The sequence below is a fragment of the Anabrus simplex genome, chromosome 2 (genome assembly GCF_040414725.1).
Source record: "Anabrus simplex isolate iqAnaSimp1 chromosome 2, ASM4041472v1, whole genome shotgun sequence".
NCBI lineage: Eukaryota > Metazoa > Arthropoda > Insecta > Orthoptera > Tettigoniidae > Anabrus > Anabrus simplex.
The window spans coordinates 370,232,803-370,260,280 of NC_090266.1; the positions used below are offsets into that span (position 1 = coordinate 370,232,803).

A 27,478-nucleotide genomic window follows, 5' to 3' on the forward strand; every position below is an offset into this window, starting at 1 on the left:
ATCATCGACGGTGGGAAAGAAGAATGTCCTTACAAGGCATTCTCCCACCTCTCCTACGAATGGGACGTCACGCCCTCCACCCGGAGGATCCAAGTCTGCGCCAGCAGATTTTCCTCTTGGAAAACCTGCGCACTCCCCTAGTATTTACAAGTAACAACTCTCATTATTGTTCCGTATTGAAGATGACGTTAGGCATAGATATCAAGGATAATTTAATAAAAAACCACCTATTCAATACTTTCCACGTTTAATGTGGTTATTATCTACATGATTTTATGTAGACTTATTTGGTCAGGTACATGTTTCACCCATTATTTTGGGCATCTTCAGCCTGTAAACAACCTTTAGGTCAAGGTTTGGGACCTTTTTAACCATTATAAACATACCAATATATACACTATATACAATGTATACATTATATACAGAGCCAGAGCCTTACCAAAGATTCATAAGAAGGACATTTCAATACGCCCTATCATAAACTGTAGAAACAGCCCCACCTATAAAGTATCAAAATTCATTCACGGCTTTCTAAAAAAACATTACGTATTCAATAATAAACATCCTTTAAAAAATTCATTCACTTTTTGCGAAATTTTAAACAATGTTAAGCTGCGACCCAATCACTCAATGTGCTCCTATGACGTCGTAAATATGTACCCACACATCCCTACCAAAGAAACTGTAAGAATCATCAGTGATAATATCAATAAACACAGCGGCCTTAGTAAGATGGAAATTGAAGAATTCGTGAAGATATTAAATTTTGTCTTAAGCAACAACTTTTTCTCTTTCAGTGGAAAGTTTTACCAACAAAAAGGCTTAGCGATGGGCGACCCTCTTTCTGGCATCTTAGCAGACATTTATATGGACACAATAGAACACACAAAAATTATAACACAAATAAAAGGTGTATGGTTATGGCTGAGATTTGTAGACGATACTTTCATAATTTTCGACAAAAATGTCACTAATAGTGACGAGATCTTGGAGTCCCTAAACAAAATTGACCCCAATGTTAAGTTTACTAAAGAGGATGAGGTTAGGAACTCATTAAACTTTTTGGACTTAACTATTACACGTGGACATAATACCTTCGATTTTCGAATATACAGGAAACCTACACACTCTCCCTTAACTATTATGAATTCATCCCTACACCCCAAGTCCCAAAAACAAGCCTCTTTCTATAATTTAATTTATAGAGCTTTAAAAATTCCTCTTTTATTTATTTATTTTATTTATTGTCTTGTTTTATATGGCGGGACTCAGGCTATGAAGCCTGCTATTCTGTCCGACCATACATACACTTACATGAAGAGTTAAATATACACTAAATTATCTACAGTTTAATATCTTAAGGTAGCAATTAAATGTTTTAATTAATCTAAAACTTAACTATGATCTAATCCTACTATGTTATAAGAAATCATTATTATTTATTAACCAGGTTTGACAGAGTTTCTTAAAGCGGAGGTGGTTTGACACGCTCCTAATTTCAGCAGGTAGGGAATTCCAAATTCGGCTGGCGGCGACTATAAATGATCTACTGTAGCCAGTTGAGCGGTGAATAGGAATGCTTAGTACTGCGGTGGATGATGATCTGGTAGGAATACTAGAAGGTGATGCTAGGTAATGGAATTGTGTGGCAAGGTATTCAGGTGTGTTAAGGTTCAGTATACGATGTAACAGGGAAAGAGTGTGTAAATTTCGTCGCTCTCTTAAGCGTAGCCATGAAAGCCTAGCAAATGCGGGAGAAATATGGCTAAACCTTGGTATATCTGAAATAAATCGAACGCATGCGTTATGTGCCTTTTGGAGCTTGATGGAAAGTGAGGCATTCAGGTTACTGTATACTACGTCACAGTAGTCGAATATTGGCATTACCATACTTTGGATAAGCAGTTTTCTTACATTTTGGGGGAGTAAATCTCTGAGTTTTTTAAGGGAATGTAAGGAATAAAACACTCGCTGACATATACCTGTTACATGATCGTTCCAACTAAGGTTTTTATCCATTATCATCCCTAAGTTTTTAACTGTGTCTTTGAATTGTAACTGAGTGCCTCTTAATGTTACTGAGTGGGTATGGATGTCTGTAAGTCGTGCGTGGGTTTTTTGGGTAGCTAAAAGAATACACTGTGATTTTTGGGCATTGATCTTTAGTGCATGGTCATCGGTCCACCTACATATTCTTCCTAGGTCGTCGTTCATATTATTTATTGCAGTCGGTAAGTCACGAGGGTGTGCATGTGTATATATCTGTATGTCGTCTGCATACACATGATATTGACAATGTTTAATTACTTGTGTTAGTCCTGAAATGAAGATCGAAAATAGGAGTGGCGCTAGCACTGACCCCTGTTGTACTCCAGTCTCTACAGATTGCCATGAAGAGAAATTTTCACCTGTAGATACACACTGCCGGCGATCAGAGAGATAGGAATACATCCAGGATAGTGTGCTTTGTGAGAAATTAAGAGCACGTAATTTTGCTATTAGTATGTCCGTGTCAACGCAGTCAAAGGCCTTACTAAGGTCTAGAAGAGTTAAAACAGTAACTTCTCCCTTATCCATAGCTACTCCTATGTCGTTTGTAACTTTAAGCAGTGCAGTAGTTGTGCTATGATTGCTTCTAAAACCAGACTGGTATTTGTCAAGAAGCATATTGTTATTTAAATATGCGGTTATTTGTCTGTGAACTATTTTCTCCAAAATTTTGGACAGAAATGGTAAAATGCAAATGGATTGATAGTCCTTGGGTTCCACGGGATTGTTGGTCTTGGGGAGGGGGCGAACAATTGCATATTTCCAGAGGGAAGGGAATATGCCGGTTATCAGTGAGGTATTTATGATGTGGGTTAGAGTTGGTAGGATTACATCTAGAGTTTTTAACAGTAACTGTGGAACAATCTCGTCACATCCCAACAATTTAAAAATTGAACTGAAGTACATAAGGAATCTTGCTCAACTCAACGGGTTTAAAATAGATATGGTCAACCGTTTGATTAATAAAATCAAAATTAAATTGTCCACTAACCTCGTCCCAGAAAAACCTAAAAAAACTAGTTTCGCCACATTTACATATAACAACCCAGCCGTCCATCACATCGCAAATACTTTAAAGAAGCACAATATCAATATAGCCTTCAGGACAGTTAACACCAAACGAAACATATTTTTTAACCACAACAAGGTCAATCACAATAGCAACCATTATTCAAGGTCCGGCATATATAAACTAACATGTACACAGTGTGATTTTTCTTATATCGGACAGACTGGCCGGAGCTTTAACACGAGATATCTGGAACATTATAACGCTCAAAAACACAATAAGTACTCAGCGATGAGCCAGCATATGAGAGAAACGGGCCATCACTTTACAACCATAGAGAAAGATCTTACCATCATTAGAAGCATAGGTAAAGGGAAATTAATGAATGAACTGGAAAACCTACACATCTTTTTAGACCAAACCTACAATAAAAATAAAAATCTCAACGACGTCAATGAAATTAAAAATCCTTTGTACGAATTAACACCTAGATTAATTAATATCGTGAATTCAGATCAAAACAAAATCCCCCAATTATTTAAATCTCCACACTCAAATGCTTCATCCACCATGCCAAAAGTTAAACCCGCCCATATTGCTTCTAGAAACTCCCCTCCAGCAACAGCACACACGCCCATAGACCAGCCTACCCCCACTCTCCCTCCATGCCCCGCCCCTCCATTACCGCACCAGTACAACACCAGGAGTAGAAATGGTGATAAGACAGGCGCTGCCGGAACAGACAGGTCCATCTACTATTAATTGAACAAGTAAGTCATTTTACAGTTAAGAGGTGTTAATTTAATACATTTTATCACAACGCGTGCTCTAAATTTTAAATTCAAAATTATTTTTCTACTTCATTACAGATATTCTTAAGATCCCTCCCAAAGACCAAGCAACACATCAACGGGAACAATTTTCACACAAGACTGTATCAAGTGTCTAGGAGTTTCTTCTCAATTAAGCAGCAGCCTAAAACTATGAAACAGCTTAATATTGTACTCTTGTCAATTCCTTGACGTTACATGAGACCCAAAGTCAAGACGCTAACAGTTTCATTCACAACGTTCTTGACCAGTCTACCTACAACAATCGGCTTTTAAATCTCCACTTGTGCATGACAACACATTTAAATATTAGTTACGTCAAGAACATGAAAATGAAAATCGTGGGTCAAATAAGCCCCAGTTTTAATATCACCCTTTCTCAAGACTTATGATTTTAAAAAAGAAGATCCGTTTCATTTTATTTTTATTTTTGAACATTTTAAGTTAACCAGAATAGAACTGCCAAGTTAAAACAAATTTAATTTAAATTTATATTTTCAATCTTGACCAACCTACAAGCAACAATCAGTTCAAATCTCCACTTATTGTTGACGACACATCCTGTCACCAGACACGGTACGTCAAGAACTTAATATGATGTAGGGGTCACATAAACCCCGATATGCAATCCTCTTTACTGAAAAGAAGATCCATTTTAGTTTTGGACATTTTTCATATTAGATAGATTAGGACCAAAAAACTTAACTGTATTAACTTATGTTTGTATATATTGTATATAATGTATATATTGTATATAGTGTATATATTGGTATGTTTATATTGGTTAAAAAGGTCCCAAACCTTGACCTAAAGGTTGTTTACAGGCTGAAGATGCCCAAAATAATGGGTGAAACATGTACCTGACCAAATAAGTCTACATAAAATCATGTAGATAATAACCACATTAAACGTGGAAAGTATTGAATAGGTGGTTTTTTATTAAATTATCCTTGATATCTATGCCTCCCCTAGTATGTCGAAGAAGCTCAAGGCGTCCATCACCTCGTCACCAGATGAGGTGATGCACATTGAGCATTTATCTCCATCTTCAGATGGGGATGTGAGTGTAGGTTAAGTAGCATCTTGCTGCTTCTAACCTAAACCTCAGAAGTCCACACTATGGCACTGTTACAGTGGAATTGTAACGGTTATGACAGGCATCTTACTGGGCTGCGCCAGTTAATTAGTCAGTTCTCGGCGAGTATAGTCTGTATTCAAGAAATGAATCTCAGACCAGGTTGTCATACGGTCTTGTGAATTTTTCGACTATACTCGACAGAATCATATTATGCCCACCTGGCTTCCGGTGGAGTTGGTGTTTTTGATCACTCTGACACCTACTGCGAAGAGGTTCCCCTAAGAACCTTACTGGAAGCAGTTGTGGTATGAGTACCGCTGCCTGTCATAGCAACAGTGTGTACTGTAATGTGTCCCATTCCTCTTCTTGGGTGATTTTAATGCCCACAACTCTTTATGGGGCTCTACAATGCCTTGCCGCAGAAGAAGGGAGTTAGAGAGATTAATATGAGAGCTAGATTTACGTATTTTGAATACAGGGGAAGCAACGCATTTCAGTACAGCGTATGGCACTTATTCATGCATTGACGTTAGTCTCTGCAGCCGAGCGCTCTTTTCCCTGATTCAGTGAAGTACATATGATGACCTCTGTGACAGTGACCATTTCTCTATTATTCTTACTTTGTTGAAACAGAAATCCATCAAGGTTCCTCCCTGATGGGTTCTTAAACTTGCTGATTGGCCAAAGTTTACATCATCAGCTGTCTTTAGTGATGTGAATAGCCAGAGCGTAGATGACAATATGACATATAACACAAGTTATTCTTGCTGCTGCTGACGAGTCCATTCCATTCTTTTCAGGGACTCCTTGACGAAAACTTGTTTCTTGGAGGAACAAAGAAATTCCAGCAGCTATAAGAGAACGATGTCACGCTCATAAACAGTATCGTAGGGAACCTACTCTGGCCAAGTTGGTAACATTTTAAAAAACTTTGTGCTAAGGCACAAGTTCTTATTCGAGAGAGTAAGAAAACTTCCCGGGAAAGGTGTGTGTCATCTATGACGTCACATACACAGTCATCTCAAGTGTGGACTAATCTTCAACGTATTTCCGGAGTACAAGGACCATCCTCAGTACCAGGAATTTCCATTGTAGGCTGCATCGTGACTGATGCACCCTCTGTTGCTAACCATCTTGCAAGCCATTTTGCAGATGTATCTGGTTCCGGGAATTACCAATGTTATCTCTTACCTCGGAAGCGGGAGGCAGAACGTCGTCATCTTGAGTTTTGCCACTCAAGCTTCAGAGGACTATAACATGCCCTTTATGGAGTGGGAACTCCACAGCGCTTTCGCACTTTGTAGGGATACATCTCCCGGACCAGATAATATCCATAACCAGATGTTGAAATATCTCAGCGAGGATAGTCTTTTCTATCTCCTTGGGGTGTTCAACTGAATCTGGATAGAGGCTGAATTTCCGTCACAGTGGCGAGAGGGTATAGTAATTCTTCTTCTCAAGCCTGACAAAAATCCTAAATATGCAGGAAGTTACAGACCTGTTTGCCTAACTAACTATCTGTGTAAGCTGTTTGAGAGGATGGTGAGTCGCCGACTTGTGTGGTACCAATATAAATGGTCCGTTATTGGACATGATAAATTTTCCAGCTACCTCATTGCTACCTCAGTGTGCTAAGTTGGGCTCATCAGTTGGTACTTAGCACACCCAACAAGACGCATGGCTAGTGCATACCGTAGAGGCCACTGCGTAGGCTACTTGGAGCCACCAGCAGTGCCAATGCACTATGAGGGACTTTGTCTCTTTACCAAAAATTGATGCTTGCTTGGCCATCGGATGATATAGATGTTGATTCCCATAGGGAACCTGAAATATTTGTCCCGAATGAGTAAATTCATTATACCAGTATAAATGGTCCATTATTGGACATTATAAATTTTCCAGCTAACTCATTCCTGGTTGCCATCGTTTTGCTCCTGTGTGTTAAGTTGGGCTCATCAATTGGTACTTAGCACACCCACCAAGACACATGGCCAGTGCATACTACCAATAAAAATGGTCCATTATTGGACATGGGAATCAACACCTATATCAAATGGCTAGTGAATACCGTGGAGGCCACTGCGTAGGCTACTTGGAGCCACCGGCAGTGCCAATGCACTATGAGAGACTTTGTCTCTTTACCAAAAATTGATGCTTGCTTGGCCATCGGATGATATAGATGTTGATTCCCATAGGGAACCTGAAATATTTGTCCCGAATGAGTAAATTCATTATACCAGTATAAATGGTCCATTATTGGACATTATAAATTTTCCAGCTAACTCATTCCTGGTTGCCATCGTTTTGCTCCTGTGTGTTAAGTTGGGCTCATCAATTGGTACTTAGCACACCCACCAAGACACATGGCCAGTGCATACTACCAATAAAAATGGTCCATTATTGGACATGGGAATCAACACCTATATCAAATGGCTAGTGAATACCGTGGAGGCCACTGCGTAGGCTACTTGGAGCCACCGGCAGTGCCAATGCACTATGAGAGACTTTGTCTCTTTACCAAAAATTGATGCTTGCTTGGCCATCAGATGATATAGATGTTGATTCACATAGGGAACCTGAAATATTTGTCCCGAATGAGTAAATTTATAATGGTCCGTTATTGGACATCATAAATTTTCCAGCTAACTCATTCCTGGTTGCCAGCGTTTCGCCACCGTGTGCTAAGTTGAGCTCATCAGTTGGTACTTAGCACACCCACCAAGACGCATGGCTAGTGCATACCGTGGCAATCAGATGATGTGTATGTTGGGTATTCAGTCTGAAGACTGATTTGATCCTCTGCAGCTCCACTAACGGCTGTCATAAATAGCCTAGGCGTCACTGAAGAGGCGTACTAGGGAAATGAGGAGTGAGGTAGTTTCACGTTGCTTTCCTCACCGAGCCAGCCATTGCTGTTACATATCAGTCTGCCAAGCCCACTGAAATGCATGCACCAACCGACCCTATGAGCGATATTTTCACACCATTCATAACAGGGACTGGCTGCATAAGCAATGGTATTCCTATTATCACTCGTACCTCAGTCACTTTCATATTGTCAAGCCAAGGATGAGACTGAGACATGTCAATGAAAGTCACAAATTCGATATAGCCCATACCAGAAGACATAGTGCACTGTAAACACTACATCTCACCAGTAAAGGCAAAAAGGTGCAAAGATGATACAGATGTTGATTCCCATAGGGAACCTGAAATATTTGTCCCGAATGAGTAAATTTATAATACCAATATAAATGGTCCGTTATTGGACATTATAAATTTTCCAGGTGACTCATTCCTTGTTTCCAGCGTTTCCCCCGTGTGTGCTGATTTAGGCTCATCAGTTGGTACTTTGCACACCCACCAAGACGCATGGCTAGTGCGTACCGTGGAAGCTACTGTGTAGGCTACTTGGAGCCACCGGCAGTGACAATGCACTACGAGTGACTTTGTGTCTATATCATCTGATGGCCAAGCAGGCATCAATTTTTGGTAATGCGACTAAGTCTCTCATAGTGCATTGGCACTGCCGGTGGCTCCAAGTAGCCTACGCAGTGGCCTTCACGGTATGCAGTAGCCATGCGTCGTGGTATGTGTGCTAAGTACGAACTGATGAGCCCAACTTAGCACACAGGGGCTAAACGCTGGCAACCAGGAATGAGTTAGGTGGAAATTTATAATGTCCAATAATGGACCATTTATATTGGTATTATAAATTTACTCATTCGGAACAATTATTTCAGGTTTCCTATGGGAATCGACATCTATATCGACTTAAGTGGTGCCTGTAAAAAATGGGCCTTTTGTCGGAGTACCAGTGAGGTTTTCGAGCCGCTTGCTCGACCACTGACCACTTTGTACTCCTGGAGAGTTCTATCCAGGACGCTTTTCTCCGCAAAACAGCATTTCGTGGCTGTTTTCTTTGACTTAGAAAAGGCCTATGACACCACATGGTGATACAGCATCCTATCAGTCCTGCATCAGTGGAATTTCCAAGGTAACTTCCCAGTTTTTATTTTGAATATTTTGTCCCTCCGTCTATTCCGTGTTCAAATAGGAATGATATATTCGCAATATCATATTCAGGAAAATGGAGTCCCACAGGGATCAGTTCTCGTTGTCACTCTGTTCCCGATTGCCATAAACGGTATTATCGCTGCATTATAGCTTGCAAAATATGGCCGTCACCAAGTGACAATTACAACAAACAATTAGGAGAGTAGAACAGTGGACCTTAGAACATGGCTTTCATTTTTCAGCTGCAAAGACCTCTGTTGTACACTTGTGCCGGAAGTGCACTCTTCACTCCCGTCCTGAGCTTTTCTTAGGGAATATTGCTCTTCCTGTAGTTGACACTTACCGATTTCTTGGGCTCCTTTTCGATAGCAAATTATTGCGGGAGCCACACATGCGGCAGTTAAAAACAAAATGCGCTAAGAAGCTTAATATCTTGAACTTTCTTAGCGGCTCTACTTGGGGAGCAGGGCACATATTTTATCCAGGTTAGACTACGGCAGTGCAGCATATGGATCAGGAAGGCAAAACGTCCTTGCGAAACTGAATAGCATTCACCACAGTGGAGTAAGGTTGGCAACAGGAACTTTTCGTACAAGCCCCATTGCTAGACTGCTCGCTGAATCTGATGTGCCACCTTTACACTGGAGGCGCCAGCAAATGCTTCTGTCCTATGCCGCAAATTTGTGACAGATACCACTTCACCCAAGCTATCCTTGCATATTCCACAATGGCAACCGTCGGCTGTACGCTGTTTACCCTCGAGCAACGCAACCAGTTGGAATATGCTTGGATAGCAGTCACAGATTGTTTGATATACCTTTGGTTCCTTGTCTTGTCAGACGACCAAGTAGGGTACGTCCTAGGATAATACGACCTGAAATCATTCTAGATTTGCACACCGGCCCAAAGGAGAACACGGACCCTTCCATTTATCGGAGATTCTTACTGTCCATTGTTGGCCGTTACACTGATTCAGTCATTTTCACGGATGGTTTGCGGACAGAAGCGGGAGTAGTCTGTGGGTTTGTTGTCTACAATAACGGGTTTCAGTTTCCTCTACCAGAAGTCTGTAGTGTGTACACAGCAGAGCACTACGTTATCTGTGAAGCTTTGCGGTACACGCTGTCCAATGAGCGCCGGCACTTTCTGCTGTGTATTGACTCCATGAGCGTGCTACAATCTATAGATGCATGTTTCCATCAGCACCCTCTGGTGCAGCGGATCCAGGACTTGCTGGCCGGGTGTTCGGTTGTCGGCCCCAGAATTACGTTTATGTGGCTCCCAAGCCACATGGGTGAAGAGAGAAACGAGTTAGCTGACAAGGCTGCCAAGGAGGCTGTTACATTGCCCCCATTGCCTTACAGGGTTCCAGCAAGTGACATTCGCTCGCTCTCAGCAAAGACATTTGGTTATGTCCATTGGGAGAGTAAGTAGGAGGTCACCCCTCTCCCAGATAAGCTGAGAGTGATGAAAGGAACTACGAAGGTATGAAAGACTTCACTTCGGTCTTCTCAGAGAGAAGCAGTGGTATTAAGTCTAATTCGGATCGGTCACGGCATAGTAACACACCCCCCCCCCGGAGTTTACTTGCAGTGATCTTATAACCGTGGTACACATCTTTACGGAGTGCATGGACCTGGCTGATCTGCGCCGTAATCTAAAACTCCCGAGTGCCATTTCCCTCGTCCTACGAGATGACGAGCAGTCGGCAGACCTCGTCATCCATTTTATGAGGGAAAGTGGCCTTTTTTATTTTGTGTAAAAGTGTATTTTTGTTAACTACGCTTTTTTCCCCGTTCGCTCTCTCTAAGTTTGTGTTTCTGTATTTTAATGTTGTTTTTTTAACTTCTAACTTGAATGATATATATCCCTGTACTTCAGGGCAATGCCTTATCCATTGTAATCTGTATTTTCTATAATTTTATAGAAAAATAAGGCATTGCAAATTAGATCCACTGATTATTTTAATCTCATAATAATTGTATATCATCATTTGTTTTAAATTCTAGTCAGTGAATATATTTTGAAATTTTAATTATCATGTCTTTCCGTTCCATCTCGTACCATTAGGGGTTGATGTTAGGTCCCCTTAAACAACAAACCTCATCAACATCATCATTTATATATACAAGAAAACATAAAGGTCCATCCAATAACACTGCCTTGAGGAATTCCCCTCTTAATTATTACAGGGTCAGATAAGGCACTGCCTACTGTCCGACTAGTTGGCTGAATGGTCAGCGTACTGGCCTTTGTTTTAGAGTGTCCCGGGTTAGATTCCCGTCCGGGTCGGGGATTTTAATCGCTTCTGATTAATTCTGCTGGCTTGGGGACTGGGTGTATATGTCCGTCCCAACACTCTCATCATATTCAGACAACACACCACACTACCAACCACAACAGAAACACGCAATAGTGATTATATCCCTCAATATAGGGTTGGCGTCAGGAAGGGCATCCGGCCATTAAACAGGGCCAAATCCACATGTGCGACGCAGTTCACACCCGCGACCCAACAGGTGTGGGGAAAAAGTGGTAGCAAAAGAAGAAGATAAAGCACTGCCTACTTTAATTCTCTCAGATCTGTTTCTCCACCCATTCAGTCATTTTTTTGTCTAGTCCAGTTGCACTCATTTTCGCCAGTAGTCTCCCGTGATCTACCCTATCAAATGCCCTAGATAGGTCAATCGCGATACAGTCCGTTTGACCTCCTGAATACAAGATATCTGCTGTATCTTGCTCGAATCCTACAAGTTGAGCTTCAGTGGAATAACCTTTCCTAAACCCAAACTGCCTTCTATCAAACCAGTCATTAATTTTGCAAACATGTCTAATATAATCAGAAGGAATGCTTTCCCAAAGCTTACATGCAATGCATGTCAAACTGACTGGCCTGTAATTTTCAGCTTTGTCTATCTCCCTTTCCTTTCTAGTCAGGGGCTACTATAGCAACTCTCCATTCATTTGGTATAGTTCCTTCATGCAAAAAATAATGAATTAGGTACTTCAGATATGGTACTATATCCCAACCCATTGCCTTTAGTATATACCCTGAAATCTTATCAATTCCAGCTGCTTTTCTAGTTTTCAACTTTTGTATCTTATCGTAAATGTCATTGTTATCAAAGGTAAATTTTAATACTTCTTTAGTATTAGTCACCTCCCCTAGCTGGACATTATCCTTGTAGCCAACAATCTTTACATACTGCTGAGTGAATATTTCTGCCTTTTGTCGATCCTCGCATACACACTCCCGTTGTTCATTAATTATTTCTGGAATTTCCTTCTTAGAACCTGTTTCTGCCTTAGAGTACCTATACATACCCTTCCATTTTTTCACTAAAATTTGTATGACTGCCAGTTATGCTGACTTGTTTGCTAGATTCAATTTCTTAGTAAGTTCCTTCAATTTCTCCTTACTTCCACAGACATTTTTAACTATTTCTTTCCAACCTGCACCTCCTTCTTAGTCTCTTTACTTCTCTGTTTTAATGTGTCTTTACCATTCATTACCACCTTTAAAGGTACAAACCTGTTTTCACATTCCTCAACAATTGCTTTAAACCCATCCCAGACATAATGATGGCATACTGCAGAGATATTTGAACTTGACACCAAAACCTCAGTGACCCTTTATTCTCTAAGAAGTATACCCTATTTTTAACCTCAGCTATACAATTTTTGGAATATGTGGCATTCATGGGACTCCAGCATGCCAAAGCCCTTCATTGTACCATATGTATATATCTTGTTTGACATAATGTTGGCAACAGCATAGATATTTGAATGGGACTCCAAGTCAAAACCCTATAATTGTACCATATGTATATATCTTAACATATTAGAATAAGGCATTCTTGTTTAATTAGTTTTTAGTAATGTTTTATTATGTACAATCACTATTAAGCAGGTTCTCCAACAGCTGATGATGACCTATTTACAGGTCGAAACCGGTACTGTTTTAATGTAAATAATTCTAAACATTTTGTAAAATAAAGTATTGATTATTAGGTGGAAAACTCATCCTTCATACTTGTGTGCTTAAATTATCAATACGGACAGTGAATCTGATAGATTACAGTATATTGAGTGTTCTCAGATAAAGGAATTGGCTGCAACATATCATTCTGTCTCACTTTAGCCAGTGTCATTTGACCCATTAATGTAGCACTATTCATACTGTGCTGTTAACAAAAGAAAAAAAATAAATGTAGGCTAGACTGTCTTTGTATCTACATATCCTGTTTCACCTTTCACTACAAGAATGACAATCATACTCTTACATTATTACATTGTAGACCAAATAATATTAACAAACTGATCAAGCATATTATTTACCATATATAAATTACATTTATACAGTTAAATCGTTGCATGTGGTACAAAACTGTCATAACGACACACTGTTAACTTGTACAAACTTCTCAAAAAAACACCTATGTCGGTTGACATTTCTTGCACACATTTTAACCATAAGCAGTACTGTGATACTAACATAACTTTGCCACATCATACAAATGTTTTTTGGGCAGTTTGGTGAAACATAATAATTGTAAAAGGAGTTACAATGTTAGACCTCACTAGCCTCAGACAATACTAGTGTAATATTATCATAACATCACTTAAATTGTTGTCCGGCTCCATGGCTAAATGGTTAGCGTGCTGGCCTTTGGCCACAGTTGTCCCAGGTTCGATTCCCCATAGGGTCGGGAATTTTAACCATAATTGGTTAATTCCACTGGCATGGGGACTGGGTGCATGTGTCATCTTCATCATCATTTCATCCTCATCACGACGCGCAGGTTGCCTCCGGGCGTCAAATCAAAGACCTGCATCTGGCGAGCCGAAGTCCTCGGACACATCCCGGCACTAAAAGCCATACGCCATTTCATTTCACTTAAGTTGCTGTTATCACTGAAAGTTGGCTGATTTTGTATGATGTTTGGTCATCCGTCTTAGCATGTCATTTTAGTAATGGGAGCAGATACGTTTTTATTGCACTGGCTCAACATGAGGTTGGACAGTATAGTGTCATCAAAGCGTTGTTTTCCCCAAAAGTGGCAGTTATCATAACCATTGTATTGCTCTGAACTGTCAGTATGGATCTTGTTCATAACAGTTTTCATAGCCTTATTGTTTGTTTTTTCTTCTCTCCTAGTAATGAGGGGCAGCGGAAGACCCCAAGCAAAATTGTAATTCTCATACTGTAGAAGAGAGAGAACATTATTGCAAGATATCAGAAACTTTTGCTCCCAATAAAATGCATAAGGCTGATGACTGTATCCAAACTCTTGAAATGCAGCAGAAACAAAGGAATTGTTCAAAGAAATCTATTTTTCCTTGTTTAGTTTTCATATTTAAGAAGAAATATCTTTTCAGAAGGTAATGAAGACGCCCAGGATGAAACACAGGGTGATTACGTCCAAGTCGCACCTGATGATGAGACTGTTGTGAAGAAACCAAGCTCTGATATGAATTCTCCTGTCAATACACAGTAATTTTCATGGAATTTCATGGGAATTATCGAAGGTGAAACTCTTGAACTATGTATATGCAAACCGATAGTCATAGTAAAATAAAACTTTCTGATCATTTGTGATATTTCAAAAACATCAGAAGTTTGCAAAATAGTAATTGCTGAGACAGCTAAAGACTTGTTATGAGCATCATATTTCCATTAAGGTAAAGAAACTTTTCATACAATTTACAAGACGAGTAATTTTAAATACAGTCATGTTAAAACAGAACTTACCCATGTATCAGTACCATCAGAATTTAGGTAAACATTTTTGAATGTTCTTTTTCCTATTTTATTTACAAAAAGGTGAAATTTGAAAGCATTCTCTGGTACATGGTAGCCATGTACTATCTGTGTCTGACAAGAAGTCGCAGCAGTTTGTAGGTACAGTATGAGTAACAGATACAAACGTTAGTAGTGACAGAAAAAGCAGATCCATGTTCATTATTGAACTGTTCATTAAGCAGTACGTATAATTATATTAATATGTAACTAAGGCATAATTGCCCGATCACTTTGACACTTCACAACCACCTTAATTCACAAAGAATCACTGCGGACAGCACACATGTTTATAGTTAGGCCCTCCGACTTGAGATAGGCGCATGCTCGGCAGCCATGTTTACCCCTTGCACTGCATCTGAACGACTTCTCGTCAGACGACCATAGTATGAAGGAGAAAACGAATGGTACATATTTGAACTCCCTTTGAAGTTTTGTATATAACTTAAAAAGGAAAATATTTTATGCAGCTGTAAATTAATTCTTATTGGTGACACTGATGTTCAGGTAGAGATAGTGTGCCAGTAATACCAGTTCATCCTGTGTTACAAGTAGTTTCCAATTTCGTTAGGGAAAATGCATTGTACAAGACTGCTCAGTATTATTCATCACACATACTATTGTTGTTCTTATTCTTGAAATAGATCTTAATCATTTACAATTCAAATTTCAACAATCTCATAACTGTGTATAAATTTAAAAATTATTGAAATTTCTTTACCCCATTTTATTGAGTGAAATTAATGATTTGGCAAATTTATAAAGGAGGAAAGTGGCTGATATTGTTGTTATCTATAGAATCATTCATTCTCAGTGTGGGAATACAAATGAAATGTGGTGCTGTTGATGTTAAGGGAACTAAACTGTTCGTTCATTTGTAATGCACATTTTAAAAATGTGAGAAATTTCTAAAAACATATAACCAAAATTGTTTGGACTCTGAAAACAACTTAATAATTATCACTGACACTAGTATTTCAGAATTGTTTAGTGATATCTCCATGAAATATGGTTAATAGATTAATTTCCATATTTGCTATGAAATTTTATTGTGTGCATCTGGTATTTAGTCATCATCCCACAGAGAAATATCAGACTGATAATTTTCATTGGTAATATGAGTGCATTGGACAGAAATGGTACTAGTTATTTCTTTAGTTTGTCAAGTGTGATAATATGTGAATATGAAATGTATAACTCATTAAAGAATTGATTTTTAGTTTTATTTAATGGAAGTGATCTTTGTTTTAGATTTAAATTTTTACCAATTATTAGTTGGTTTAGTACACATGGAGAATGATAGAAACAGTACGGTACCAAAATAAATGATGAAATTATTGATTGAATTATTTAATGTGTATAAAGTATCAACTGAAGGGAATCAATATTGGAGATTTTAGTACCAAATGTGGAAGAGAAAAGATAGCACAAATGTACATTTCACTATGCAATTAGTGAAACTTAGGATAAACTTGTGGTGAATAAAGTAAGCTTAATGCTAAGCTACCATTATTTTGGGGTGAAATGGAATAGATTTTGTCAGGCAGAGTTACAGTTCATGAATTCCAGATTAACTTCAGAGACCACCAAATTTATCTACCTACTTTCTTAGGATATTTCCAACACATCTGGGATCTTATGACAATGCAGAGGATATTTAAGTATTTTGTTGTTAAGAATAGATTTTTACTTGTATGAAAAGAAAGTGAACACAGAAATTAAAATTTGTTGGTGAAGTCAAACTAGATTGACAAGCCTGCAATCATCTTAATTATTTCAAAGATGGACAAAGGGTTCTAAATAGCAGATATGTTTAACATAACTGTTAATTAATTATACCTCATTCTCTAGTAGCATAATAAAATTCACACTCATTGTACATGCTCAGCCAAAAAATCATAACGATTATGTTCATTATAATATAATGTTTATACTGTATATTTATTGTAATTGTTGATTCAGACAGTCTTTGGTTTGGGGATTTTAACCACTTCTGGTTAACTCCAAAAAAAGGAACTGGGTGCTTGTGTTCTAATGCATGCTCCTTCTTATACACACCACACTGCCAACCACCACAGAAATACACAATAGTGAGTACATACCTCCACATAACATTGGTGTCAGAAAGAGTATCCAGCCATAAAACAGGGCCGGGACTAGTTGTTCGACACAGTTCACATCTGCAGTGTGACCGGAGTGTAGAAAATGTAGTGGAAGAATATCAAGATGAATTATAATTTGTAAACTAATTTTATATTAATTAAATTCATATTGTTTGAATACATCCTTGTGATACACTTCTTTTGGTCAGCAGTGTACAGTATATCATAAATTGGGACACTGGTTTATGGTTGATAGAGGAACAGGTATACCTGAAAAGTTAGCATAACAAACCTTAGTCTTCTAATTTCAAACTTTATGCAACTATTGATCCCGAAATCCACACTTTCAGATTATGTTGGGACTGGAAAAAGAGAGGCTATGGCCTTAATTAAGACACAGTGCTGACATATGCATGGTGTGAAAATGGGAAACCACTGGGAACCAGCCTCCAGGCTGCTGATGGTAGGGTTTGAATCCCACAGTATTTTAAATGCAAACTTACACACACACACACACACACACACACACACACATATATACACAAAAGTCAAATCAAATCAAAGAGAGGTGTGAAGGATAAGAAAGGAACACATATAATAGGGCAAACACAGTGGCAGGTCAAAGTGGGAAGAGAGATCAAATGAAATAAAAGACAAGGACAAACATCGATACACAAAACTGCATTACATTTCCTACACCCTGGTAGCGTTGCGGGTGCAAACTGTGTGGAACAAGTAGCCCTGGCCCTGTTTTATGGTCTGATACCCTTTGACACCAATGCGTGTGGAGGGATGTATTCACTGTTTCTGTGGTGGTTGGTAGTGTTGTGTGTATAAGAAGAGGCATGCATTAGGACTTGCATGTTTCCATGTTAGTCCTCGTCTCCTATTTCTGTTGCTCCCTCTTCCAACACTAACCTGCCATTGTGTTCCTCCTATTATACATCTTCCGTTACTATTTCCCTCCCCCTCTCTCTCTCTCTCTGACTCGATTTGACACTTGTTTGTTCCGTTCCTATACTTATATTATTATCCCATTGGGATCCTTTTCTCCTTTTGTGTTTCTCCTGTGTTCCTATTCTCTTACCACCTGTATTTATCTTCGTCTATGTTCCTTCCCTTTTCCTGTACTTATCTGGCTTTCTTCTTATCCTGCACTTACCCCACATCGAGACTGAATGTGTGTCAAGATGGCCTCTCAATGAATGTCGATGCCCGCCCTCCTGATAAAGCTGGGAAGCAGGAACGAGCTCATCGGGGGCTAAGAAGAGATGGAAGTAGGAGAACCGGGCTTGATGAGGAGAGAGCCTATCTATTTGTAGCTGGCAGTGTATGAAGGTGTGGAGATTGTCCTTGTCCTTTTATGTTTCTGTGTTTGTCCTCTTCTCCTATTTCTATTGCTCCCTCTTCCCTCACTGACCTGCTGTCGTGTTCCTCCTGTTATGTGCATTCCTTTCTTATTCCTCCCTTCTCTCTGAAACTTGATTTTATAGCTACATGTACTATGCTGTGTAGCGTATTTGTTCAGTACTGATCATTTTGTTCCCAAATGAATCAAGAAGCTCAGAAGGGAAACTGGACATGACAGGTAAAGAAAATGATGGAGCATGTACATCCTTAAGAACTACAATAATAAAAGATTGTGGTGTATGATTCCCTATATTGCTCATCAAGACCCCAATGTCACTACACCTCCACTACAATCTAGGGCAGGGCCTCTCAGGGTGCATGCGCTTGGTCCATGCACTGTGCACGGTGCAAAAGACGACTTCGCTTGGTTGACCAGAGTGCAGAACCCCCACTCCTCGATTTGGAGTAATAGCGCTGTCTCTCTCTTTCCCCACGCCTGTCTCGCTCGCTCCCCCTATCTCCCTCTTCCTCAGTTGCTGCGTAGCGCTCCAAATCCGAGCCGAGTTGAGTCGAGGTTAGCCGAGTAGCACAGAGACGAAGCGTTGGTTCGAGCCGTGCCGAGCGGGAGCGATGCACAGTGCACGGACCTCTTGCGCCTCGATTTGCACGCGTGAGATTTTGGGCGTTTGAGAGGCCCTGATCTAGGGGATAGCATAGTAACTTCCCGTCCAACTAGTCAGGTTTAATTTCCAGCTCTGCCACAAATTTAACTCTGGTTTGAGGCACTGTACCTAGGTTTGCTTAGCATAAAGTAACATAATTGAGTAGATGAATGAGTGAAAATCCCACTTTTGCTATCCTGGAATTTACTTTCTGCAGTTCCACACAACTCCAGACAAATTCACGATGGTACAGTCCAGAATATGCAGTCGTGTTGATTCATCTAGTTTCCAATAGTGCTTTTTCTTATCTAATGTTGACAGAACCACCTCTAACATTTGCTGGCCACACCAACCCTATGAGGAGCCAGTCTCTCATTGATTTAAAGTAAATTCCAGCCACAAACACTAAACTATGAACAAACAAGGAATAAAAGGGGAAGAAAGTGTACCTGACTGGTATAAATGGACTGCCATAAAACTCTATCGTTTATCATTCTTGACCTCATTAGATGCTGCGAACTAAGGATAAGATTAGGCTGGCAATCAGTACAAGGGAATTGCTAGAACCAGATAAGGGGATAGCAGTGGGTAAGAAGAGGTGTTGTAACATTTCGTTACCAACAGAGCCTAAATCACTGTTTCTATATCTGTGCGCTGAACTGTACCAGGCATACCTTCCCTATTCTGCATGCAGTTGGGTAGTTAAAATACACTTAATGGTACATGCACGACAGTGATATAGATTATCCAACAAAATATCGCTCACACCAAGTACTCAATGATGATGATGTCCCAAGCCCCTTACATGAATCAACAGCAACCTAATGTCAGTGTGATTCTGGGAAGGGTGTGATGCTTGGATGAAGGAATGTGAAATACTCAGAGTGATTTAGAATGAATGTGGTATTCTCTCAGATGTTGCAGATTGTAGCAAATTTATAACAAGAAACAAACCAGAGTGCCCAGAATTCATTGGTGTCAGAAACAAGAAAACAACATCCCTGCCAACAGAGGGCGCATGAATCACAGTGCGACTGGCCATATGAGAATGACACAGAGTGTCTAACAAGAAAGCAACAAAGGCATAGCAGTGTAGTTAATGGTTTACATATTACAGTAAGTTTCTGTTCGCACATTGTACAGTACACATGCCAAAATGAAATGGCTGACTTGGTTTTTGTGTATGGGGCTGCTAATTGCAATGGAAGGGAGGCAGTGTGGTTATACAGAGTAAAGCACCTTTTGCACATTTAACTGCATCGTACTATATTTGCATAACTATTCCAACAACTACTTGACACAGGGACACATCTCGTGGGGAAAATGAGATGTCATGTTATGCCGGGAATTGAAGAGGATGTTTGGGCATAGGTAGAACATCGTCGATAGGTTGATGAAGTGCCCTCATTTCACCAGTAAGATTTTGTTTAATGTTGAAGCTATCTTCACTTAGGCTGGTGTATTTAATGTCCAGAATGATAATGTATGTGGTGCAGTAAACCCACATGACATTTACATTGGTATACATCACGTTTGATTTGTCCTAGACGTGTGTTGTGGAATTGTTACCGACCACTTGGCCCTGTCAGTCTGCCTTAGACTGGCCTGCCATATCACCTGACCTCAATCATCTGGATTTCTTCCTGTTGGGCTGTATACTCAGTAGGGTGTATAAGGAGGCGGTTCATATATTGTAAGATAATCTTCGTAAGATAGCAATAGCTTGTAATCACATGAGTCCTATGGCAGGTATGAGACTGTTTCTATGCTGTAGTTGAATTACTGTGTTCAGCAGTTGGCATTTGATTTACTGATTCTTTTATCACTTACCTGTTACATGCATTATGGAGCAATTGGTGCTGTATGTAATCCACGACTGAATAAACAAATATGAATGTCCACACCGTAACCTGTCCACCTACTGATAGGGTTTTGGATCCTTGTATCACAGAAATGCGGTCTGGATGCTCGGGTTTGTTTTATTATTAGTTTGCAACGATCTGAAATATCTAAGAACTTGTCGCATTCATTCTGAATCCCCTGTGTAAACACTGAAAAATTTATGAGAGCCTTGCTATTGTAATAAATTCAACTACTCCAATTTATGTTTGCTTCAGCAGAAGGGTTATTCATAGCTATAAGCAAATCTAATCAGCATACAGGATTTTGTCTTTTATAAGTACCTCGAAACAAATTGGCCTCTGAGACTCTTGGATAGCGGGATGAAGATCGAGTCACCAGCATGCTGTCATCTACTTATCTGTAGCTCGCTGTCTACCTGTTTTGTGTATGTTGTCTTTCAGTCATCAACAATAAACTCCATGCCCCATCAACAACTACCGCTCACAAAATGTAACTTTTCACAAGCTAACGTCACTGTTTACAAAGCAGAATGAAAACTGAAGGTTGCAGAACTGCAATTGTAAACATTCCACTTTTAATAGGGTGCTAATAATGATAAACCTGAAAATGTTCTAGAAATATAGTTTGGTGTAATTAATCAAGTGTTGCGTAAAATTTGTTAAGTCTTTACTTAAAAATCCAACAATGTGCAGCCATCAATAATTTGAAGGCTCTATTCTGGACAGTTCACCATCACTGTCACTTTTGTCAGATTTGCTGCCACTGCCGCTATCGTAACTGCTCCTGCTGCTGCACTCATTGTAGTCACTGGTTATTATGTTGGTTTCTGTTCTTTCCTCCATTATTCCTTTTTCAGTTTGTAGTTTTTTTCCCACATAGTCACAAACTATAACCCGAGTTGTGTAAATCTGTGTTCACAACGGCACTAAACGTTATTAGTTTTAAAAGTGATGTGATTAGCATCAACTCGCTGTTTAACTTCAGACCAGATGAGTTCTGTTGGATTGAAATCAGCATGATATGGAGGCAGTCACAATACAGTATGTCAGCTAGCAGCCGTTATTTCATCCATGGAGCGAACAGTCTTATTTTAAGCAACTGAGAGTACCTCTCTCTCTGTCCAGTCTGTCACAATGAACTTCCTCCTCTTTTCTGGTGCATTCTGTGTGCTCTGCTTTAGAAGAGTCTGCTAATATCTGGCATTTGTCGGTCAGTTCAGGTATACCTTTATACTTTTACAAATGCTAAAACTGAGCTCGATAGCTGCAGTCACTTAAGTGCGGCCAGTATCCAGTAATCGGGAGATAGTGGATTCGAGCCCCACTGTCGACAGCCCTGAAGATGGTTTTCCATGGTTTCCCATTTTCACACCAGGCAAATGCCGGGGCTGTACCTTGATTAAGGCCACGGCCGCTTCCTTCCACTTCCTAGACCTTTCCTATCCCATCGTCGCCATAAGACAAATCTGTGTCGGTGCGACGTAAAGCAAATAGCAAAAAAACAAAAAACAAATGCTAAATAGATTTGAGGGAACATTTCCAAGATTAGATTGTATCATGCAGAGGCATGGAGAAACATGACCATAATAATCAAATGGTTAAATGCCTTTTAGCTCTGGTGATATCGCAGTTGCTCAGGGTATCTTGGTTGCATTATGTAACAAATGACTTGGTTGTGCAATGGTTAAGAAAACAACTATAAATAACAAAAACCATCAAAGTAAGGAAGATAGCATACTTTGGCCACGTTCATTTTGAGAAATGCTATCAACAACTTACAGAAAAGTGGAAGAAAAGACCTTGGGCGATAATTCATTTCCTGGTTAGGAAATCTGTGCCAGTGGTCCATACTCCATCAACTGACTTATATAGAGCAGCTGTTAGCAGGAGGGCCTGGACGAGATTGAGTGCCAGCATCCATAGAGTATATGACACTTCAGGAAGTGCAATTTCATAACTACATTGTTCATCAAGGCCCTTTGTCACTAATCAGTTGTTTATAAATTCAATTATTTCTACAGATTGTATACTGTGCTTATCCCTTCTATCATGAGGGTGCAGACAGAATGTCCAGCATAAAGGGAATCAATAACTATGCACCAATAAATAGAGTACACTAAAACTGCAGATATTTTTAGTTTCCTAAGTTCAGAACTGAAAAAAAGAAAATTAAACCAATAAAGGAATTAAGTTTTCTGGTTCTACAATAGATGATCCCCTTGCCTTATCACTATTGTATTACTCTCCTATTATTGCACTACCTGAAACAAAACAAAAAGGGTACAGGATAGGTAAACCTTCAGTGGTTTTTAAAATTCAATTAGTGTACTTCCTCAGAGGTTTTCTTAAAGACAACCCAATGGAATGAATCCAAACAAGGCCTGCTGCACACTGCTTATCATTCACATTAAACATCTTCCACTGAGAAACTTTCCAAGTCTTAATTGGAAAATAGGCTACATACATCATTTCTGTTCTAGAAATCTGAGAACTAGAATTTCTCTTTCTAGTCCATCATGGCAGTATTGCTTCTACTTGTCAGTCTTCATGTCGCTTGCCACTCTTAGACCAGAAGGCTGGGAGTGAATGAAGGAAAGAACAAACAATAGATCAAAAAATGTAATAGGGGCAAAACAAAAGATTGAAGGACAAAATAAGTTGGAGGATAGTGCGAGGTAATATGGTCCATTAGAATGGCTCAATCAAAATGCTTTGAATGGTAATTTGTTGCAGCTGTCACTTGGAGAGGCAATCTAGGAGCTAATTTTCCTCATAACTTTGATTCATTCATTGACTTTACCAAATAAGCAAATGATAGACAGCAGTGTCAAGTTGAATGCTTTAGCAAATATAGTCATTACTAGAGCCCGGATTTCCATGCAAATGCATGTTTTTAAATACACTAGCTACACTTCTCAAACTTTGTAAATATTCGTTTTACGGCTTAACAATTCCAAATAACCGTACTTTTTCCGTGCATGTTTGCATGTTTTGGCATTTTTCGGAGAAAATTCATGCATAATGCATATTTGGAAGATTTTGGATTTAATAGCGCATATTTGGATGTTTAATATTACATAATATGACTTTTATTCTGACTTTGATGCATATATATTGTTAACTTGCATCATAGTGCATTTTCTGAATGTTAGTTTGCAGAATTTGGGACAATTTTCACGTTGTAGGCTACAGTATGTCTATTTCTGTGAGACGGATAGAATGTATTCCTGCCATCCTATGTGACAACCATAGTTAGTAGCCTATATACGGTACAGGTCCTACAGTATAATGCAATTAACCAATCACTTTCTTATCTGTTGCTTCAGTAAACAGTGACGTAAGTCGGAAGGCCCCACATCGAAATCTAATTCTTAGGAATAAGGTGTCCCAGTTTTACAGTTGTACATTGCTATAAATTGAACCGTAAATTGTGCATTAATCATTGACGGCTCACTTTTCGTCTGTTAGACTAACAAAAGAAACCTTGTATCGCACTTCTGTGGCGCCGCGTTACTAGGATAGCAGCTTACAAATTCTGGTTTTTCATTGAACTCTACCGTTGTTATCCTGGAATGTCCTACCTGGAACTCTCAATTATCGCAGCAAGCAATCGTTACCACTTATTGAGGACATTCAAATGTGTCTGCAATCATCGCATGGAGAAGCAGCTGCCACAGATAGAGATAAGTTGAACAAACGAATTTGTTCAAATCCTGATTTTGAATTCGTCAAGCTTATAAAAGACGTATTGTGGTGAAACTGCAAAAGACGTACAATTTGACCTCACTTTGTCCAAATGTCTTCATTGAATTATGCATCTATCACTTCTCGTGACGCAAAAAAATAATTTTCTGTGCTTAAGTATGTGCTGAATGATAAACGGATAAGCTTAAATCAAGACAATTTGGAGAAATTAGGGTAGTTTTTGATCATGTTTCAAAAGGAACTGAATTTTGATAGTGCATATTTTCCAGTTTATTGTGCATGTTTTGGCATATGATAGTGCATGAATGCATGCATATTTTCAGATTTGATAGTGCATGGAAATCCGGGCTCTAGTCATTACTGATGTAACCTCCATGCAACTTGAATGTTTTCAAGAATCTTCAAAATATTCCCTGAATTCAGGACCTTCCACAGCTTCAGAAGTGGTGCAATAAAATATTTAACATGCAAAATCCGACGTACCTACGATTGTACAGGAAACATACGTTAGACCCTCATAAATTAGATTTTGCAAAAATTGTTTATCATTTTATTCATCTATCAAAGTTGTAATGGTTTATTTCTTGACATTTAGTCTCAAAACCAAGTAGTCAGTACCAGATCAGTGGAGATAATCACAGCTTCAGTAACTGAACTTTTCACTCCCAAAAATTGATAACAATGATTCTGAATGACAAAATATTTTCTAACATTCATATCATTAAGGGCCGTTGCAGATTCCTTTGGTAGAAGAAGATGATCCATATTCGTCCAATATCATTCTTTCTGACCTAAAAGTTGAACTTCGTACCTCTTGGTTTATTCAGTGCATAAAGCACATTTCACAGATAAATAAATGAACAATTGAGGGGACTAGATTTCTGTTTCCCTAATTTAGATTATGTTTTTGAAGAGAAGAAAGAGAATTCTAAGGTTGGGAAATTTGTATCTGCGTGTAAGTAGGGCTGGATTTTTTTAGGGTACTTGATCATGCAAGATCCTGAAAGAATAACTGTATTGGCAAACTATATCCTTAAACAATGAGGGAGTGACATATTATTTGGAGCTGAAACTTCTCTCTTTGTCACCTAGACTATGATGTATGGAATCATACACTTCTATAAAAGAATCTTAAGCCTGCAGCAAATTTTTTTTAAAGTGAATTGAAATGACTGAAGTAACACCATAACAGCTTGGAAAAAAAAAGCAAAGAGGCTTTTTTTTAAATATTGTATTTAAATAGTGTCAAGAATTTACCATTCATTTTGTACAGGCCTATTATTATTATTTCGTGCACAGCTTGAGGTCCTAATTAGCTCTGACACTGAGAAGGTGATGTGGTGATTTGTATTGTGAAATAAACATTTTTTACATTTGAATTTATTAGGTTTTGTTGGTATAGTAACTATGGATGAATTATAGAAATGATTTCCCATGTTGTAATAGAAGAGTTCTGAGATCACGTAGTATAAATATAAGTACGGACTTGAAGGAACCATCAAGACTTGCATCATTTGTTTCAACTGAATCTCTTCCATGCCAAAATTCATTTTAGCTTTTGCATTTTTCTGGAAGTTTGTATTTCATGTAATAATAGAAAGATAAATCCCTTGCAAGAAGCAGAATTATAACAGGGTTAACAAATTCATTATTAATTTATATTAATGTCTTTATTGTATTTCAGATCTTATGGCCACTGAGACCTTACTTCTGTGATCTGAATTGTTTAATCTGTTAGTGGAGTATTTCACATATATTTTCATTATCTGTATTTTATATTTTGTTTTCTTGAATTTTGAATACCATTTGTCCTCATGCTATTTTGTAACTGTTGTAGATGGTTGATATTTATGTTGATGTAGACTAAGAGCAGCAGTTTTTAAGTTGTTTGGGGCATATTCTCTTTAGCTGTATCTCATGGATTTTTTTTTTTTCAACCAAGAATCTTCTTATTCAACTGTTCATGCTGAAATTATCTCTTTGGCTTCTTAGAGGAATCTTTAACACTAACGTGAATAAAATTACTGTTTTTGGTAAGTTTCCTCTTGAGCAATGAGATAAAATTTAATATTGTCAATTTACAGATATATCATCTTATTTGAGTTTCTTTTTCAGGTTTTTCCACAATTAAAATATTAAAACTGTTACTCATTTTATTTTCTTTAATACAGTGGAACCTTGATATCTCGAGTTGCCTCGGGAGCTAGATTTTATTTTGAGTTATCGAAATTTCAAGATGTAAAGAATACTATTTTTGAGCATATATAGCACATAATTGAATCATATATATCTGCGGGCTTATACTAAATACGGTATTGTTTTAGAGCATTTAAAGCTGTGAGCTTGCATCCGGGAGATAGTAGGTTCGAATCCCACTATCGGCAGCCCTGAAAATGGTTTTCCGTGGTTTCCCATTTTCACACCAGGCAAATGCTGGGGCTGTACCTTAATTAAGGCCACGGCCGCTTCCTTCCAACTCCTAGGCCTTTCCTATCCCATCGTCGCCATAAGACCTATCTGTGTCGGCGCAACGTAAAGCCCCTAGCAAAAAAAAAAAAATAGAGCATTTAAAAATATACTAACAAACTTGTACTTTACGGCATTGCTTTAATTACAACCCTTATTAAAGCAACTTTTTAGAAGGTAGAGTACAGTACATACAGTAGTGAAACAAGAAACATTTGTCCTCATGCTACTGTATTTTGTAACTGTTGTAGATGGTTGATATATATGTTGATGTAGACTAAGAGCAGCAGTTTACAACACCTTTTCAACACCTTTGGAAAAAATGTGTTAATCTTTTCTGTTTTTTACTGTTAACCTTCTTTTCTTCCACATACTTTTCAACAACATTTATTGCTGTGAGAAACACTGTCATTTATATTCGACTGACTCTGACTCTGTATGTAGGTTTGAAACACGCAGCAGAGATTTGTAAATGGAGCTTGTCATCAACGACTTACGGGGTTGCTTTTGTACGTGACCGGTAATGAATTCACACCTGAAAAACAACG

At 38.7% G+C, this 27,478-nt stretch overlaps 1 protein-coding gene across 2 annotated transcripts in view; it reads left to right on the plus strand.

Annotated features, from left to right (window-relative positions):
• Window positions 1-15,830, plus strand: part of LOC136864140 (protein GOLM2) — a 287,806-nt gene extending 271,976 nt beyond the window's left edge. For both annotated transcript variants that reach the window (XM_067140771.2, XM_067140772.2), the window contains one exon: window positions 14,363-15,830. In XM_067140771.2, coding sequence (XP_066996872.1) covers window positions 14,363-14,481 — 119 coding nt within the window. In that variant the 3' untranslated portion in view covers window positions 14,482-15,830. The remainder of the gene's footprint in view (window positions 1-14,362) is intronic.
• Window positions 15,831-27,478: the final 11,648 nt, after the last annotated feature.